The following is a 17,881-nucleotide window of genomic DNA, read 5'->3' on the forward strand; positions in this document are numbered from 1 at the left end:
CCGTAAGCGTGGCAGCTCCTCTGCGGGATGTTGCAACCCTGCCAGGGAATTTCTCACCGGGATCTGGTGCCTGACCCAGCCCCACGCCACCACGCTCAGCAGCCGCCGCGAGAAAAGCCAGAAATTCGCAGCCACATGCAAACAAGCCCGTATATAAATCCCCCCCTGCCACACAAAGGCGCAGCCCAGCATCTAAGCAGCCGTGGGGTCCTCCGGGGCGTGCAATTTTTTTTTGGGATGGCTCCATGTCGGAAACTTGTTTTGCAGGCCCAGGGAAGGTATCTCCCAGAAAGATTGTCTCATTTGAAAACTAAGGCAAAGTTTGGTCCCTCCCCTTCGGGAAGAACCCGGCAGTCGGTCTGCCCGCGAGAGAAACGTCCTCCTGCGGGAGCAGCCGCCTCTCGCCTGGCTCCCGAGGGCCGAGGGTGGCCGAAGGCTCCGTCCAGCTCCTCTGGCCAGTGGGACTGGAGCGGAGGGCGACGGGGACACCGCACACCAGGTACGTGGAGCGTTGCGTGCTGCTAAAAAGGGGGAAAAGGGTCTGAGGAGAGAGCACGGGGAGGAGCAAGGGGGATTGTAAGGAGCTGGGGAGTTTCTGCGCAGCCCCTCGCACAGCTTGGCATCGCTCCCCTCCCTGGCGTCAGCCTGCCCTCCCCGGAGCCTGTCTCCAACTCCCAAGGGCTCAAGCTCCTCCGCCTCCTCCCTTCCAGCCCCTTCTCCCTGCGCGTCCCTGCGGAGGGGTGGGATTCGCTCCGGCTAGGCTGCAGGGGAGGGTACAGCAGACGTGCCCCTTCCCCTCCGTGTGTACCGCCAGCCAGCCTCCAGGGAAAAGGTGAACTGAGTTTTCCCGTGGGGAAGAGCAACCCACCTCCCGATCCGGGTGTGCTCAGTGTGGGCATGGGAAAAAGCAGTCCCAGGCTGTGGCAGGGGAAACCCAGGCTAGATGGAAGATGGAAAAAAAAAAATAATTCACAGTGAGGGTGATTAAACTCTGCTTCAGGCGTCCAGCACTGAGACGTGCAGAACTGAGACAGCCCCATATGTGCCCTGCTTTGAGCAGGCCTGGACTAGGTGACCTCCAGTGGTCCTTCCTGATGTAAATTCTTCTGGGAGGCTGAGGGACACAGAGCAGGAGGTTTTGGGTGCTCTGCCAGCACAGCATTCATTGACCCCAAACCCAGCATCTGCAAGGTGAATGCCTGCACGGGACCTTACACCCTGGCTGCTGTTAAGAGGTGGTGGGGAGGGAGACGGTGGGTTTAGGGTGAGGTTCCCCCCGATGTGTTTTGAGCCCGATGAACTCAGAGAGAGGTGAAAAAGTGGTGTACTGCAACGTTAAGTCAGATGAACTGGCCAGGAGAGCCTGCCTGTACTTCACCCTGTGACACAACCATCCAAGCCTCTCCAGGAGCAGCAGCCGGTGGCTTTTCAGGGCAGGAGCCAAGGGTGGCAGTGCTGTCTGGACTTGCACTTAGCAACCCTGCTGACACGATTTACAGCAGCTGAGAAGCTGTTGTGACAACCCTCTAACGGGCAACTCCAGGAGGAAAGTGGAGATGCTCAAATCTCCGTCTCTGGCTGTCATGAGCAATTGGCCTTCCCTTTTTTTCTGCCTGCTGGAAGTAAAACACTTTATCTCCTCAAAATCAGCTAGTATTAGAGGGGAAGGGACCCTTCTGCAGTGGAGTCGTGCTTGTAGAGAAGTGAGAGGGGACATTCCTACTGGAAGAGATACGCTTGGATTTAGCCCTTGGATCCAGAACCTCCACAGGAAGACTGAACCCAAGTGCCAATCCTGCTGACTCCAGTGCTGCTGCCTGCTGCTTCTACCCGACATCCCTATGTCCTGACCACACATCAGACAAGTTCTCCACCACCAGGTCCTGCCTCAGGCCCAAACCAGAAAGCAAAGGGTGAGAAGAATTGCTTCAGTGCCTAAAACAGAACATTTAAGCGCAGGGACCAGAACTGGGGCTCTCAGGTAAATGCTGTCATAACACTTAGGAGTGCTCTTTCCACCAGACACAGTGGATGTTGAAATGTATCTGGGGTAGGGACTATGGTGATCCCATGGCCCAGTGACGAGAAATGGATCTCTGTCTCAATCTCCAGTGCCAAATCAGGCAGGGGATATACTTAAAACAGATGACTGGAAGCTCAGTAAGGGGACAGTGACACCTCCACCTGCTGGGAAACATCTCCCTGGGAAGTGCTACTGAGATGAGAATGTGGAAGTCCTCCCAGATACAGTTGAGAGGCCCTGGATCCAAAGGCATCATCCAAAAGGCTAGGAATCACCCAGCTCCACCTTCGCTTCTCTTAGTCTCCATTTCCCATTTTGAGCAGAGGGACATACCATCCTTCCCCAGCCTTGTGTGCCCTCCGTGCTCATGGTGATGTGCTGTCACCAAAAGACTGAGGTCAGCATCACCTCTGCACTAAGCCACACCAAGATGAAGGATGGAAGCAGCATTTAAAACGTGCAGTATGCTTGTTTACTGGGAAAAAAGCCCACAAACTGGCTCAGATCACTGGAAGAAAAACACATTTGCATTTTGGTGACAGCGTCAGGCATTTACACCCTGCCACACAAAAGGCACCAGTGTGAAGGCCTCTTTCCTTCAGCTCCCCCACATTCCCCAGCCCCAGCTCCCCAGCCTTGGCAGCCTTCAAGTAAAGGACAAGCCAAGGTCGGGGGTTGGGGGGGGGGGGGGCGGTGCGTGAAGAAAAAAAGGAAATAAAAAAGGGGGAAAAAAACCAAACCAAAGGAAAAACCCCTGAAATTAAAACCGCAGGCCCTGGTAGAACAGCCCTTGCCACTGCCCACTATCCGAGCGAGAGCTCGTGTGTGGAAACTGCTCACCTTTTGCTCTGACAGCTCTGGCACTGGCCAGAGCACACTGCAGTCCCTTCCTCCCCTGCTGGAGAAGCTGGCAGCTTTCCAGCCCCCAACCACTGGGATGGATGCCGGTGGAGGTGGCAGAGATCAGGTTGTTCAGGCACAGGGACAGCTCGCCCTGACAGCAGCACCACCATTCTCTGTCCTCTTCCATCAGTAACTTCCCACTAGCTTCACAGAGATGCTGAGCCTCCTGAGGAACAGCAAACCCACTTCAGAAGGTGCTGGGAAGAAGCAGAGTGACACCCATGACCCCCTCTTGCTGCTCTCATGTGCATAAGCTCTCCCACTGCAAGCCCCTAGAGCACTGGAGGCAAGCTGGCAGGATCTGACCCCAAAAAGCACAAGGCCAGATTGCCTCCTTGTGCCAGCTTGCACGGACCAACAGAAGCCAGTGCCAATTTATACTGATGTCGGATCCAGCCTTGGAATTTAACAAAAGCCTGCATGTTTATCCAAGTGCTGGGAGAGGCTGCCGGAGCTGCTTCCTGCGCCCTTTTCCATCCCCAGCTCCGGAGCTGCTGCAGGAACCACCCAGCGGCAGCCACAGCACGTCAGCTCTGGTAAACAAACTCAAACCCACGAACTAAAGGCAAAAAAACTATTAAACACAAGGAAGTCATCATCTGCCTGACTGCATTCGCAAGCAAGAACATGGGCGTACTGCGGCCAGATATAACTTCCATTTTCAGACTGAGATGACACCCTGTTTATCGCACTTGAAGCAGACCCAGCTCTTACCCAAAGCACATGTGGACTCCAGCTGCTAAAAAATTTTAGGAGCAGGACACAGGTTTCAGGCCTCAGCTACCATACTGCAGAATTCCACACTTAGACACCTACAGGCATATAAATACATGGCCCGATGCATTTCTTGAAAATAACATAGGATTTTGATTTCCATTACTGCAGGAGGAGAGCAGGGTTGATGGATGCTGTTATCCCACAGTATCTGTACAGAAATCAGTCCTCACCACTTAATTTAACAGCCTTAAGGGTTTTGGTCATTTCTCTTCTGCTACAGATGCTGGAGGCTCACAGATAAATGCTGAAAAGTGAATTTAAGACAAAAAGAACAGGCTGATGATGTAAACTACAGAGGCTGACAGGCTGGGGTGTTCAAGATTTCCTTTTTTGCTGTTCCTTCGAGGGCTGGGCAAAACAGCAGTTTAGCATCTGAGTAGTAAAATGCCCTGCCACTGCACTGTTACCTAAACTCCCCCAAAAGAGTAAAGCAGAGCAAATGCACCATTTTTACCTGCACCTGAGTTAGGCACTTTCTGAAGTTCCAAGGAAACAATGACATTGTTCTAGATGAAAGCTGCAAAGCTGTGAAGAAAAGTCACAGCTTCAGGTGCAAAATGTCTTCTCAATTTGTATTTTTTACCATAATCAAGGTGCATGCCCTGAGAAAAAGGCTGTTAAGGGGTTACAGGTGATGTTTTCCTGAATGAAATTCAAGAGTAGTTCACAAGATAAGCAAAGGGGTTGCCACACCTCTCTCATGTCCTTTTCTTAATATCTCCTGTTGCTTTAAAAGTTAACACTCTGCTCAGTATGTTTGGCTTGTAAGATCGGTAGGCATTTTAACATTTTATTTGTATTCTAAAAAACAGTCATAACTTTTTGATGAACATTTCTGATCATTCAATACTGCTAACCCCGCCCCCAACTAAACACCTTTCCTGCTCAAAAAGCCATGCTGAAGCATCCAGGCGCAGAGTAGTGGCTGCAACTGAACTCCAGCCCTCTGGATTTGGGACGGGCAGTCACAGCTCCGCTCCTAAACCTATGGCCAAATCCTTTTGTAGCCCTGGGTAAGGGAAAGAAAGCATTTTTAGCAAAAAACACTCCAAGGTAGTAATAGTCTTGTAGGTATCAAACAGGAAAAAGAAAATAAGGTTACATAAAAGAAATCACATTTAAAAAAATGTTCTGCACGATGACAAATAGAGCTTACTAAAATATTTAAAAATCAGAAGAAACTCTCAGAGAAACAGCACATACATTTCTTCAGCAACACAAACCCACTGTTTTATTTCTGCTTTTCTGCTCTTTATTTCAAAGGGGAATAAAGTTCCCAACAGCCCCAGAAGGCCTGAGGCTCCCCTCAGGTACAGATTTTTGTTTGTCTTACGTGCCAAATGCAAATGTCCCCCCAGATCTGCAGTTACTGTTAGGAGAGCTTTCGCTCCAGTGCCTCCCCCAGTTAGATCCTGCAACCCCAATGATGCCCAATTGCCAGCTGCAACCCCATATCGCAAAGATAAGAGTATCAATGACTTCACATGAAAATAAAGTAGGCTTTTTTTTTTTTTTTTTGGCCCGTTTAAAATTCTGGGTTTGGCCAAAACTTTTACAGTTCCAGAAAAAGTAGCATTTGCCCTCCTTGTTTACTGCTGACCACAAACAATCCCTGCACTTTCCCCCATACACACGTCCCTTGCCATCATGAGAAAACCCTTCCAGAAGCAGCTCCTCCGGTTACAGCGTGCCCGTCAGCTGAAGGCAGGGAGTTGGCAGGGCAGCCTCTTCGAAAAGCAGCCTCCAGGCTGCCAAACTCAATCCTAAAACAGCCGCACGGCCAGGCTTAACCCCCTTCCCGCAGCTATCATTAGCGGCCGAGCACTTAAACCCGACCACATCCTGTCCCGCGATCGGGCGGAGACCTTTCCAAGCGCTTGTGCTTTACAGGGATGCAAGTACAGTACAGCCAGGCCACGGGGCGCTTTCTCGGAGCGATGGATGCGGGAGGGAAGTTTTTCAATGGGGATGAGCGTGGCTGTCGGCCGGAGCAGCAGGGTCCCGGGGAGCGCGCAGGGCCCTCCCCCCCAGGGAGCGCATACGCCCGTCCTGGCTCCCCTTTTGGGTGCGTTTGCAGGGGGCGAGCATCGGCGGCCGGGGGAGGGGGCGAGCATCGGCGGGGTCACGGCTGTGGCCCTTCCTGGCGAGGGTTATTCCCAGGCGTGTCCCGAGGGGCAGAGCAGGGGCAGGGCAGGGCAGGCAGCGCGTCCTCAGGCGGCCAGGTCGAAGTCGTCGCGCTCCTGGTTGTAGTCGAGCACCTTCTGGCGCAGGCGAGAGGCGTCCACCCAGGTGATGAAGTCCTCCACGGCGCGGGGGACGAGGAGCGCGGGGTCGGTCACCACCTCGGGCCCCACGCGGACGTGGCCCTGCTCCACGAAGGTGACGGCGTGCCGCAGGCTCTGCGCCATCCGCAGCTTGACCAGCAGGCAGGGCAGGCGGCGGCGGCAGAAGGCGGCGGCCGAGAGGCTCTCGCAGACGGCCAGCGACCGCCGGCTGCCCACCAGCCCCAGCCCGTAGAGCTTCTCCAGCAGCGCGGCGGCGCAGCGGGCGCGGAAGGCGGCGCTGGCCGGGCCCAGGTCGCGGAGGCGGCGGGCCAAGGCGCGCACGCTGCGGGCCAGCGCTTTATACTGCACGTAATCCTCCCGCCGGCCCAGCCGGTAGCGCCGCAGCGCCTTCACCTCGGCCAGGTTCCCCGCCGCCGCCTCCCAGCTCACCAGCTCCAGCCGCCGCAGCAGCTTCTGCTCGTGGTACTTCAGCTTCCGCACCATCTTGCCGCCCGCCGCCGCCGCCGGCCCTTTCCGGGGAGGGGCGGCCGCGCTCCGCCCCGCCGCTGCCCCGGCCTGGGAGGCCCGGCCGCCTCGCCTGGCCCGGCCCGGCGGCGCCGCACCCGGCAGCGGGGCACAGCGCCGCGGCAGGGCGGGGGGAGAAGGCGGCAGATGCCCCCCCCCGGCGGCTGCTGGAGAGCGGGGCCGGGGCTGCTGCTCACCCCTGAGGCCCGGCCGGGATCGCGGCGGCCCGCCCCGGCCCCTGCGCCCCGCCCGGCCCCGGGCGAGCCCGGCCCGGGGGAGTCATCTCAGGCGGGGGCCGGGGGCGCTCGGGCCTCCCCAGAGCCTCTCCTGCGCGGGCAGCCCCTCCTCGCCTGTCCAGGGACCGACCCCAGCCTCGTCGCTCCTCCTGAGGGGAAAATGGCAGCAGCGCTGGCTTCCTCCGTGCCGTCCTGCTCCTCCAGACGCCAAGGCCGGTTCTGTTTACCGAGGAGCTGCGGGATCTTGCCTCTGTGCCGCTGGCGTGAGGAGGAGCACCCGCGGCCATAGCCCGGCGGGGAGGGCACTGCCTTGGCCTCTGAAACTGGCCGCTCTTGGGCTGGCGCTTCCCCCTTGGTGCGCAAGGAGCGAGGCTGCTGCCACTCCGCGCCGCGGCCCCCCGAGTGCCACCGTGACCCCCGAGTGCCACCACGGTATCCCCAGCCAAGCGCCTCGTCCAGGCCTTCCTGTCTGGGGCAGGGTGTGGGCTGATAGTGGGATTCAGGACACTGCTCCAAGGAAATCCCCCCTTAGGTTGGGCAGGTCAGGTTGGTGACTCGGGATTTCAGATTTCTGATTCTCATTAGCTTCACCCTTGAATTTCCTGCTCCTGAAATCCTCAACGCGCTGGATTTTTTTCAGGGTGGGTGATCTGGGCACGCAGGCCATGGTGGTCTCTTGATCTGCTTTGTGTTTTCCCCCAGGATTATCACTGAAGGCACCGATGGAAACAGGAAGCAGCAGCACCGAGAAGTTTTACAGGATCCCCGAAGGAAAGGGACCGCACTCGGTTGGATGTACGGACCTGATGACAGAAAATGCAGTTGAGGTAAAGTGCTCGGTTCTTCCTCCTTTGAATTTAAGCCACAATGTCAGTGAAACAACTTGCTGTAGTTGTACAGATGAGTCGGACTGGAGGTCTTGCCTGTGTGCAGGGGGGATGCTGCATGGCTGACACAGTTCAGCTGTCTATCCACTCCGTCACAATGCAGGATGCATACGGGGTATTTACCAGATGGACGTAACCTGCAAGCCTTCCCCATGGCTACTTGCTCCCTCATCCTAATATCCTTGCCTTCTTGACTCTCCTACGCAAGATACTGTAGAGAAACTGTGTCCTCCCGGGACCTACAGGGTTCTTCCCATCCACCCTGTCCCTTCTGTGTTGGGCTCCTGGGAACACTCCACACACAATCTTTGTGACTGTAGCCATTCTCATCACAAAGATCCCAACTGGATTTGGCAGGGGTAGGTGATGAGGGTATTTGATGTTTCAGCTGCATGAGATGTTTTCTTGAAATTTTATCTATCCAAGAAAGAACAGGTCAGTTCTGCAAGCACTTAGTGCAGAGAGAAGCCACGATAAGAAGACAGGGACAGTAAATAGTCAGCTGAGGAGCTTGCTTATGGGTTTCCATTTCAAATCCCCTTGCTTTTTAATTTTCCTATGGGAATATGTCTGCATTTACACTGGTTTTACTCTGCAGACTAGCCAGGTATAGCGGAACTTGTGACCAGTTTGTAGTGATTATTTGTATGTTTTCCTTTCCTGAGCTTACTCTGTATTAGCACAAAGAAGCGCAGCCAATGTGTTTTTCTTAGGCAATCTGTATAATTGCAGTTCTTTCAGGAACAGAAAATTAACCTCTTTCACTTTCTTGTAAGCAGTTAGTCACCAGGGGAAGTTCAGCAGGACCACTCTGAGATCAGATTAATATGATTACCAGCATGGGTGAAGGTTTCATGATTTATTCCTTGGTGGCCTTTGTGTCAAAGGTTGATTTAAGTTTGATGAGTAAATTGAAACAAGCTTCATTAAATAAGCTTTTTGGTACACCTTGCATGTGAAACTGATAAATCAGTGTTCAAGAAACCAGACTTTATTACAAAGCTTATGTTCTTTTTGGTCCTAGGCTTAACTTACTAAAACAAAAGCACAGTTGGAGCAAGACCGTAAATTTGAATAGTGTGTTGCAAATTCCTTTGCAAACCAGGAAGTAAGAATGCAAATTACACACAGTTCATCTACTGCGAGGTGTGCTTTAGGGTATGCAGTTGGTACACTGCTGCTGACTGCATAGGAAAAATGCTGGCAAGGGGTATGGAGTGTCCATGTGAATGTGGAAGGCTTCAGTGGTTTCCTGGAACACCCGGAGTGCAGACAGTAAAAGAAGATTCAAACCAGTGGCAAGAAACAGAGGCAGATAAAACACAGGTTAACAAAATTCTGTTGAGAAAGATGGAGCACTACACACTTGTAAACATCTTGAGGAGGAGGAAGAACAATATATTGCACTTCTCTGCTGTGCAGCTGCCCAAGAGCTTTCTCGACCACTTCTCACTTTGTTTAGCCGGGAGCACTATAGCTGCGTTGAGACCATATCCCTGACTCTACCTGCATCTCCTCACTGGACTACACTTCCAGAAACTAGTCTCAGGATTAAGTTTTGTCTTGCTAACCTAGTGGGAAAATACACTTCTAGGAGGGTGCTTTTTTCCCCCCTAGTTTAATAAGCTGAGTTGGGTCAGTAACAGCTCCATGAGACTCCTTGGTATAAGGAGAGCAATGACAGCTCCCAGCTGGAAGGGTGAAGGGGACACAGTCACCCCTGTTAAAGTGATTGCCTTGCATTATCGTACCATTCCCCGAAGGCAGGCATAGTGAGGAAGACAGAAGGAAAGATCCAGCAAGACGCAGAAATGGAGCAAATAGGTAGTGGGTGTTGGTAATGAGTAACTTAACTAAACGGAGCATTTTGAATTAGCCATAGGCTAACTTAGAGAAGGTGACATGTATATCTACCTGGATGTCAACAGTAATGCTCCTTTAAATTCATTGCCGAGGCAAAAAGACAGTGACACAGGATTGGCATCAGAGCCTGTATAGGATAATAATTTTCTCATGAGGTTTCCTCTCAAGAGGAATTTCTCTTGAGCTGTCATTCTTGCATCTGAAGCCCTTGACGTAAATGTTTTTATCTTCCTTTTTATCTGCCTGATATTGATATAAACAAATATCAATATTTTTTTTTCTCCCTCCTCCTAATCCCAGGGAAGCTTCTTGCGCCTGTATTATCCATCATGTGATGCCACAAATAGTGAAGAGGCGCCATGGATTCCAGATAAAGAGTACTATCAGGGACTGTCTGACTTCCTGAATATGTACCGAGTTGTAGGAGAAAGGCTTTTCCAGTACTATGTTGGTAAGACTGATTATGGTTTTATTCCTTGACAAGTGCAAGGGCATCATCTCTGTATGCAGGTTGCTGCCTCACTGCTCTGTGAGCAGTGTGTTACTGCTGCAGGACTGAAAAATAGTTTTTCCCCAGAAAGGATGTTTGTTTGGGATGGGTTTGTGTAGTAAGACTCGGTGCTGAATTTGACCCAGTTCTCAGGCAGACCAGCAGTCCCCCACTGCTGTTAATAGGAGTGTCTGGGCAGTTTGCTTTAGGAAGGGCTTGGGTAAATTGCACCTATGTGTCGGGATTTCAATCCCACAGGGAAAAGTGCAAATACACAAAGGTCAGATACATACTAAGGACTGAATACCAAGAAGACTTGCATGCCTGACTATTCCTGAAAATCTGTTCTCTTAACGTTTAAGAGATATGTAGGCATTGTGCTCAGCTGTGGATGGGAGGAGGAGAAGGAAAATATCTTCGGCCAAGTAGAAAGCATTTTCAGAATCAGATCCATGTTTGTCTTCTGTATTTTAAGGATGAGATTTGGTCCTTTGTCTTTAGATGACCACTCTGAAATCAGTGGTCACCAGATTCTTGGGATCTCTCCCACAGGCATAAACGCTTTCTCTCATTTCAGTAATAATGACATGTAATAAGTAACTAAGGGTAATTCGCTAATCAAAGGGGTTTTTAACAAAAGGAACGATCTTGCTGTAACAGATTTGAGAATGTTTTGTCTGGTGAGAAAAAGAGTTAACCGTTAACCATGAGGTTGGAGATGGACCTCCTCAAGGCCAATGTTAAACCATAATCTCATGTTACTATGACAACTTTGTCTATGTAATGTCCAGCTTCTTGCTACGGGACTGAGAGCATAACCATTTGCTTAAACCGGCCTTGAAGATGAGAATAAAAGGGCTGTGTTACTTGTCAGAATTTGCGAGCTTGGATGGAGCTGCGACTCCCTGGCCGCCCAGCACGCTGTTTTTGCTTTCTTGCCTTAATAAATAACTAGTGAATTTATTTCGGACTCCAGTTATTTCAAATTCAACTATAACAGACATATGCTTCAATCTTTATCTAGGTTCAGTGACCTGTCCTGCAAAGTCAAATGCTGCTTTTAAGCCAGGAGAGAAATACCCACTCCTCATTTTTTCCCATGGACTTGGAGCTTTTCGGTAACTCTGAACTTTGTTGACAAACTATTTTCATCATCTATGGTGAGAGTAGTCTCCAAGGATGGTTGTGAATAGATTTTCTGTAGGGGGTGAGATACCCATGGAGTTGAAAGAGATTTGAAGAACAGGCTGCTGTGTATGAGTATGCCTCCACTGAAATCAACAGCAGTAAATCAAAGCAGGGTTGATGTACTTATTTGTGTTTTCTCTTGGTATTTTAGGGGTGAAGGTATTTACCAATCCATAAGCATGTTGTGAAGATCAGCTAGTTGGTTTCGGGATAGATCTTTGAAGATGCAAAGTGTCATATGTGCTAATTTTTAAAAATCCGTGGCATTCCTTCTTCTGAATAGATAGTAAGACAAGGTTTTGTGAACAGGTTTTGGTGCCTGGCATACAAAAGCCTGCTTACTGGCTAGCAAATTCAAACACAAGAATTATTGAATGGGGGCTAGCACATACATAGTGTGGTCAGCACTTGAAAAGCAGTGTAATTGAGATAATTATGCATGCACATGTCTCACCAGAGTATGATTTTGACTGCAGGACCATCTATTCTGCTATTTGCATCGAGATGGCTTCTCAGGGCTTTATAGTGGCTGCTGTGGAGCACAGGTGTGTATACTGCACGTTTTTGAGTTCTGATGGAAAGAAACTTTCTCACGTTGTATAGAAAGCTATTTATTCTAAAGAAGAACTTATTCTAAAGGGAATTTGCTTAGGTAAACCCTTGAATAAGAAGTCCCAGTGTAGATATCATTTGTCATTCTTCAGGCATGCTATTTTTCCCCTCTTATTGTTAGAACCTGGAGAATATAAAGGAGGTGGGAGTTTTGGTGGAGTTACTGCATTATTTAGAAAGTCTGTCTACACTCCGTTAGGATTGCAGCAGCACTGGTCGGTAGCTGGATCTCTTGAGATAAGTGAAATCTAAAACTTCTGGTGACTTCATCTCAAACCAAACAGAATACATCCCCAGAAGTAACCTTCTGTTGATATTACAGAGATGAATCTGCTTCAGCAACGTATTATTGTAAAAAAAAGTCCATTTCTGAACCGCAGGAAGAGTCTACGTCAATCATGGAGAAGGAGTGGATCTACTATAGGAAACTAAAAACTGGAGAGGAAGAGCGTTGTTTGCGCCATAAGCAGGTACTCGTGCTAGGTCTGCACTCTAGGAAGAGAGGCAGGAATGGTGTGTGTAGGGCTAACTAGCAGACTCGTTCCCTTTGGCCATGTCTGCAGTCTTCTGCCAAGACTCAGGGGATATGTAAAAATGCATCAAGTACCATGGCCCTGAGGATGGGAAGGCCAACAGCTTTCTTCACAGTGTAAACTGCTTTCTCAAGCAGTTACACTGTTGAGCTTAGTCAGCTGTTTCTCCTGATTCCACTCAACTTTGTTTCTTCCCTGTGTCTTCACACTTTTGCTGCCCAGCCCAGTCTTTAAGTTACACACAGTTGAATTCAAATGTTCGTGTGGCTTTAGACTTTGGCTTTTGTGTGCAGTTGGACAGCAAGATGTATCATGGCTGCTTTAAGGGGGATGTTTGCTTCGTCATCTCCAACACTCTTTGATGTGGTTTATAGCAATGTAAAGAATGCAGGCTTCCTGATTACAAGCATCATCCGCGCTAGGTGTGATGTGGCCATACTGAGGAGCTCCTCCAAGCGTAGACTTGACCTGTAAAATACGGGAGTGTTTTCTTCCAGCTATTGCGAACTCGGCCAGGGAGGTGTTGATCTCCCTGGGCCATACAGCCAGCAGTACAAGTGTCATTTCCTGTGTGCCAACAACGTCCTACTTACAAGTCTCAATACGTATTGTCTGAGCTTGCAAGTAACCTCCAGAAGCTATTGCCTGCAAATCTGACTAGCAGAGAAGTCAGGAGGTTGAGATTTATGTGAGATTTAGGGATGCATAAACATCATGCTGGCTGCCTACACAGTTCACATCCCAAGGACACTATTTTTTTTTGGTTCTTTTTGAAGCTTTTACTGACGTATCAAAGTCAGAAGCACTTCTTACACTGAACAATGAGAACCTTTTATTTGCAATAGCTTTACTACAGTTTTCAAGATAGTGTGTACGTATAAAATGTTTCTTATTTGGGGTTTATCCATTGTAAAGACAGTTTCAAGGCTGTTGTGCAGGTGGGGCAAGTGACGTAATGGCACTGGCTCATCAGAGTGAGAGCATGAGGAGGAGCAGTGAGTCAGCCTTCCTTGTGGTTGTGTTAAGCCTTTGCACATCCTAATAACCCCTTCTCTGAGCAGTGACAAGATGAAGGAGTTGAAGGCCTCTGGCACATGTTACAGGGGTTAATTCCTGTGTGCAGAGGCTCTACACAAGAGCTTCAATTGCTTGGACCTCCTAAAGTCCATTTGTTGTTGGTCAGACCTTGTCAGAGTTGTTTTCCAGTTCCATTCTGCATTTTAAAATAGTTGTTACTGTATCAGACACTTGGGGGGAAAAATTATCAAACCTGAGTCTTGGCTCAAGCAACAGGACAAGGGGCAACGGGCACAGACTGCAACACAGGCAGTTCTACCTGAATATGAGGAAGAACTTCTTTCCTCTGAGGGTGACAGAGCTCTGGAACAGGCTGCCCAGAGAGGCTGTGGAGTCTCCTTCTCTGGAGATGTTCAAAACCTGCCTGGACGTGACTCTGTGCAGCCTGCTCTAGGAGAACCTGCTTTAGCAGGGGGTTGCACTAGATGATCTCCAGAGGTCCCTTCCAACCCTGGCCATGCTGTGACTCTGTGATTGTGTCCAAGGGGCTGGCAAGCCTAGTGATGGTCTGATAATTCCTTCCACTGCACTACCCCCAACTTCTCTTTCTCCTCAGGTGCAGCAAAGAGCACAGGAGTGCATCAAAGCTCTCAATCTCATTCTTAACATCAATTCAGGAGAGGAAGTAATGAATGTGCTACATTCAAACTTTGACTGGAACAGCCTAAAGGTGAGTGAAAGGTGGTGACTGTGTTTTGTTAAACACCTAACAATGCTTCTGGTTTCCCTCTTCCATTTCTAAACTGGTTCCTGTAAACTGTTCTGAAGATCACTCCATAGATCTGTGAAGATATTCTCAGGTTATCACGAGCTGGATAGATAGTAATGGAGCTGAAATGATGCTCTACCTGCTTCACTAGGTTCTACTGCCAAACAATTATTCCCTTAAAAAAAAAAAAAAAAAAAAGTTTGGGAAAGAAAGTCTTACAGCACCTGGATTTTTTTTGACAGGATTCTGTTGATACTAGCAGGATAGCTGTGATGGGACACTCTTTTGGTGGTGCTACAGTTATTGAGAGTCTCAGCAAAGAAATAAGATTCAGGTAAGTATGTAAAACAAGGCAAGAGACTTTTGGCACTTGAGAGGTCTGGAGCAGGGCACCTTGCCCAAGATCCCCCAACTACTAATAAGCTCTTGAAGAAAAGTTTTGTTTGGCATGTCTTATTTTCTCAAGTCATACTGCTTTCAGTTGTGGGGATGTGGTGGAACATAATAGCTGTATCATATTGTATCATGATACCATGATACTGTGGGACGCTGCAGAAGCTCCTGTGCCCAGCTGTACCTGGCATTGGAGACCAACATGTGCAATAAAGGATTCATTCTCTTCTCCCAAAGTAGAAATAATTTTGAAACAAAATGATTCATTAACCTGTTTACCTGTTTAGTATCATAGAGTTTCTCTTTCCCGTGTCTCCTGCAGATCAAAGCATGCTGAGAACCTCCATACAAAGCTTTCTGCTTCTGTGACAATATCCAGTTATTTTTGACAGGTGTGGCATTGCCCTCGATGCGTGGATGCTTCCCGTAGGTGATGATATTTACCAAAACAGTGTCCAGCAACCACTGCTGTTTATCAACTCTGAAAAATTCCAGTGGGCTGATAATATCATAAAGATGAAGAAGCTCAGCTCCAATGACACAAACAAGAAAATGATCACTATCAAGTAAGTGTCCAGGAGGCATCGTTTCTGTGGTTGAAGAGGAGTCTTTACTCCTTTGTTGGAGCTGTTCAGTTACATGTACCTGCAGAAAGAGAGTCACTGCTTCCTCATGGCCCAGGTTTTCCCTGCGTGTTTAAATTAGCAATATGTCCCCCACAGTGGAGTCAAAGATCTCTCTCAAAGCAGCCCGTAACCCTAAATATAAGATACTTCAAGGTGTGCCTTCCCACCCTGGGGCACAAATTTTGCTCTGGGCCTCATGCATCATCTGTGTTTGAACACTTTACATAGTGCATAAACGCACCTGGAAGCCTCACCTAGTGAAACCACCGTGTACAGGGGAGCAGATAGTTCTGTAATCCACCTCAGAGCAGAGAGACAACGTTTTGCCAAGCCTACTCTTTTTTCCCATTGCAGTTATAGTGACTTACATTAAGCATGCACAAAACTGCCCTTTAGGACAGAATTTACTGCTAATCGTGCATGTTCATGAGAGTAATCTGTTTTATCTTCTTCTGCTAAAGAAGACAGCATAAGGTGCATGACTATCTTTGAATAAGTCTGTGCAACCTGTGGCATCTTTTAACTAGACAACTGCATTCTTAAAACCCTGTTGATCATTTTTCTATTTGCAGGGGATCAGTACATCAGAGCTTTCCTGACTTTACCTTTGTGAGTGGAGAAATAATTGGAAGATTTTTCAAATTAAAAGGAGAAATAGATCCAAATGAAGCTATTGATATAAGCAATCATGCTTCATTAGCCTTTCTGCAGAAACATTTAAGTAAGTATCTGTTTACCTCAAAGTATGAAGTTAATGAATACTTAATTCCTATGAAGCTTTTTATATATCCATTTGGTTTAGAACAAGATTCAAAAGTAAGTGTCAGAAAAGTCTGAGTGAAAAAAACAAGTCAGACTTTTTCTAGAGGTTTGTTGGTTACTTCTGTAATCCAAGCAACTCAGAGGAACTTCGTGGGAGTTTTGTTCTGCTATGTAAAAACCTGGAGTGTCCTTTTTCCCTCCTTAAAACATCATCCTGCCCCTACTTTGCCAAGTTGATTTAATTTTTCAGTGTAGCTGATTACTTAACTTACTAACACTTGGGTTTTCTTTCCCACATTTTATAGGTCTTAAGAAAGATTTCGATAAGTGGGATTCTCTTGTGGATGGCATAGGACCCAATGTTATTCCTGGTACCAATATTGACTTATCTCCAGCTGAACCTGAATAAGGACTACAAAGCAGTACTGAGAATGTCACAGACTTCAGGACACTAATGCTGGCCAGACATGGCTCAGACACATGATAGCATTGGCCACCTACACAGCTTTTGGGGTGTGGAACAAAGAAAAGGCATTAGGTTATGTTATCATGAAAATGTGGAGAGGTTTTCATTCAAATGAGTTTGTGGGATTATCTGAAATACTGCAACAGGGTAACTACTGCTTTATAGGCAACTGGGGAGAAATCACTTTGTGGCAATTGAAACGTGCTTTCTGGTTTTGACTGAAAATCAAGTTTGCAGAGAGGTTAAGCTTCAAGGAATTCAACTAAAGCAGGGGTCCTCAAACTACGGTCCACGGGCTGGATACGGCCCCCGGTATTTACAGAACCCCCCGGGGCTTAGGGGGGGAAACCAAGCAGCTGCAGATGACTGCCTGCCACTGCATCTGTGCGCTGTCCCCCTGGTTAAACAGTTTGAGGACCCCTGAACTACAGTTCTACTTAACAAGCTTTAAGTCAGTTTGCGTGCAGCAAGCCTTTTTTTTGCAGTGTAAGAAAAAAAAAATCTTTGAACTGTTTAGTATTTCAGCTGTGCTCTGACAACATTTGAGGCTTTTGCTCCTTCTAGTCAGAGAGGTGCTAGTGGAAGAAAGTCTTAAAAACTGTCCTTAAAATAAGAGTGAAAGTAAGAGCTAAAAAGGTGTTTGTTCAGACACAGGACTTCTCCTATGAACTTAATCCACTTACATTTCAGATCTGTGTTTACTGCCATAGTCAGAGGGTGTTTCCATTCCAAAAGCTGCTGAAACTATCACTCTTACAGCAACTGTAATTCCCTTTAGGCAAAGCTCTAAGCAGTGCCTCTCTTGTTGATCTCTGTCATACTGTTATAGGTGAAAGTATAAGAGAGGCATATGTAAGCACTGCCTGATCATCTTGCTGTCTCTCATAGTTGTAACAGTCTCCAGACACTTGTCTTTGTCCAGGTACTAGCATTGCTGTCTGTATCTGTCAGTAGAAACAGTTGACTGTGGTTGGCTAAAGGCAGCTCTGATTTTTAGAGCTGAACTCTTTGAAGCTGCCACATGGAAGAGAGTTCTAAATGACTAAACCTTGCAAAAGGGGAATCATTTCTAACAGTAGCCTGTTGGTTGCAAAATCAGGTTAGCTGATTTTGCAACTGAAGCAAGCACAACAAGCAAAGCTGTTAACAGTGTAATAACTATTTATATAATCTGTGATCTTAACATGAGATTGCAACAACATCTGAAAACATGTCTTAGAATTTCATTAAATTCTCTCCAGCCTACCACCATGTAGTATAATGTGTCTTTGTTAAGGGAATAAACATGTAAGTGTTCCTCTTACTGAGTAAGCTACCTTGTCAGAGATCTCTGGTTCCTAAGTCTTTATGGTAGTATGAAAAATCCATAGCCCCTGAAGAGGAGGAAGCCACTATGGTATACAGGAGCATGGAATGGGACTACAAAATAGAAACCCCTTTTCAACAGAGGAGGAGAATAGAAGGTAAGTTGGAGCTATTTTAAGGAAGTCCTTGCCCCACTGTACACATGCAGCAGCAAAACCATTCTACTAGGCCTGCTTCATAAT

The 17,881-nt window shown here is 48.2% G+C and overlaps 2 protein-coding genes and 1 pseudogene across 4 annotated transcripts; 1 reads left to right on the forward strand and 2 right to left on the reverse strand.

Moving 5' to 3' along the window:
• The window catches only part of LOC121090648, an 80,269-nt pseudogene that overhangs the window by 30,330 nt on the left and 32,058 nt on the right, over positions 1-17,881 (reverse strand).
• LOC121089875 (platelet-activating factor acetylhydrolase) lies at positions 69-17,579 on the forward strand. 3 transcript variants are annotated; one of them, XM_040597593.1, is made up of 11 exons: positions 69-499; positions 7,431-7,555; positions 9,779-9,929; positions 10,993-11,086; positions 11,633-11,701; positions 12,091-12,238; positions 13,935-14,048; positions 14,330-14,421; positions 14,873-15,046; positions 15,679-15,827; positions 16,174-17,579. In XM_040597593.1, exons 1-11 carry the CDS (start codon positions 136-138, stop codon positions 16,275-16,277), a joined length of 1,584 nt encoding a protein of 527 aa, XP_040453527.1. In that variant the 5' UTR covers positions 69-135; the 3' UTR covers positions 16,278-17,579. The 3 variants fall into 3 exon arrangements, with proteins under 3 accessions (XP_040453527.1, XP_040453528.1, XP_040453529.1); XM_040597594.1 differs by lacking the exon at positions 69-499 and adding an exon at positions 6,837-6,940; XM_040597595.1 differs by lacking the exon at positions 69-499 and adding an exon at positions 7,163-7,274.
• LOC121089878 (U3 small nucleolar ribonucleoprotein protein IMP3-like) lies at positions 5,223-6,519 on the reverse strand. Its single transcript, XM_040597597.1, has one exon. The coding sequence runs from the start codon at positions 6,469-6,471 to the stop codon at positions 5,914-5,916; it is 558 nt and encodes a 185-aa protein (XP_040453531.1). The 5' UTR covers positions 6,472-6,519; the 3' UTR covers positions 5,223-5,913.

The sequence above is a fragment of the Falco naumanni genome, chromosome 6 (genome assembly GCF_017639655.2).
Source record: "Falco naumanni isolate bFalNau1 chromosome 6, bFalNau1.pat, whole genome shotgun sequence".
Taxonomy (NCBI): Eukaryota; Metazoa; Chordata; class Aves; order Falconiformes; family Falconidae; genus Falco; species Falco naumanni.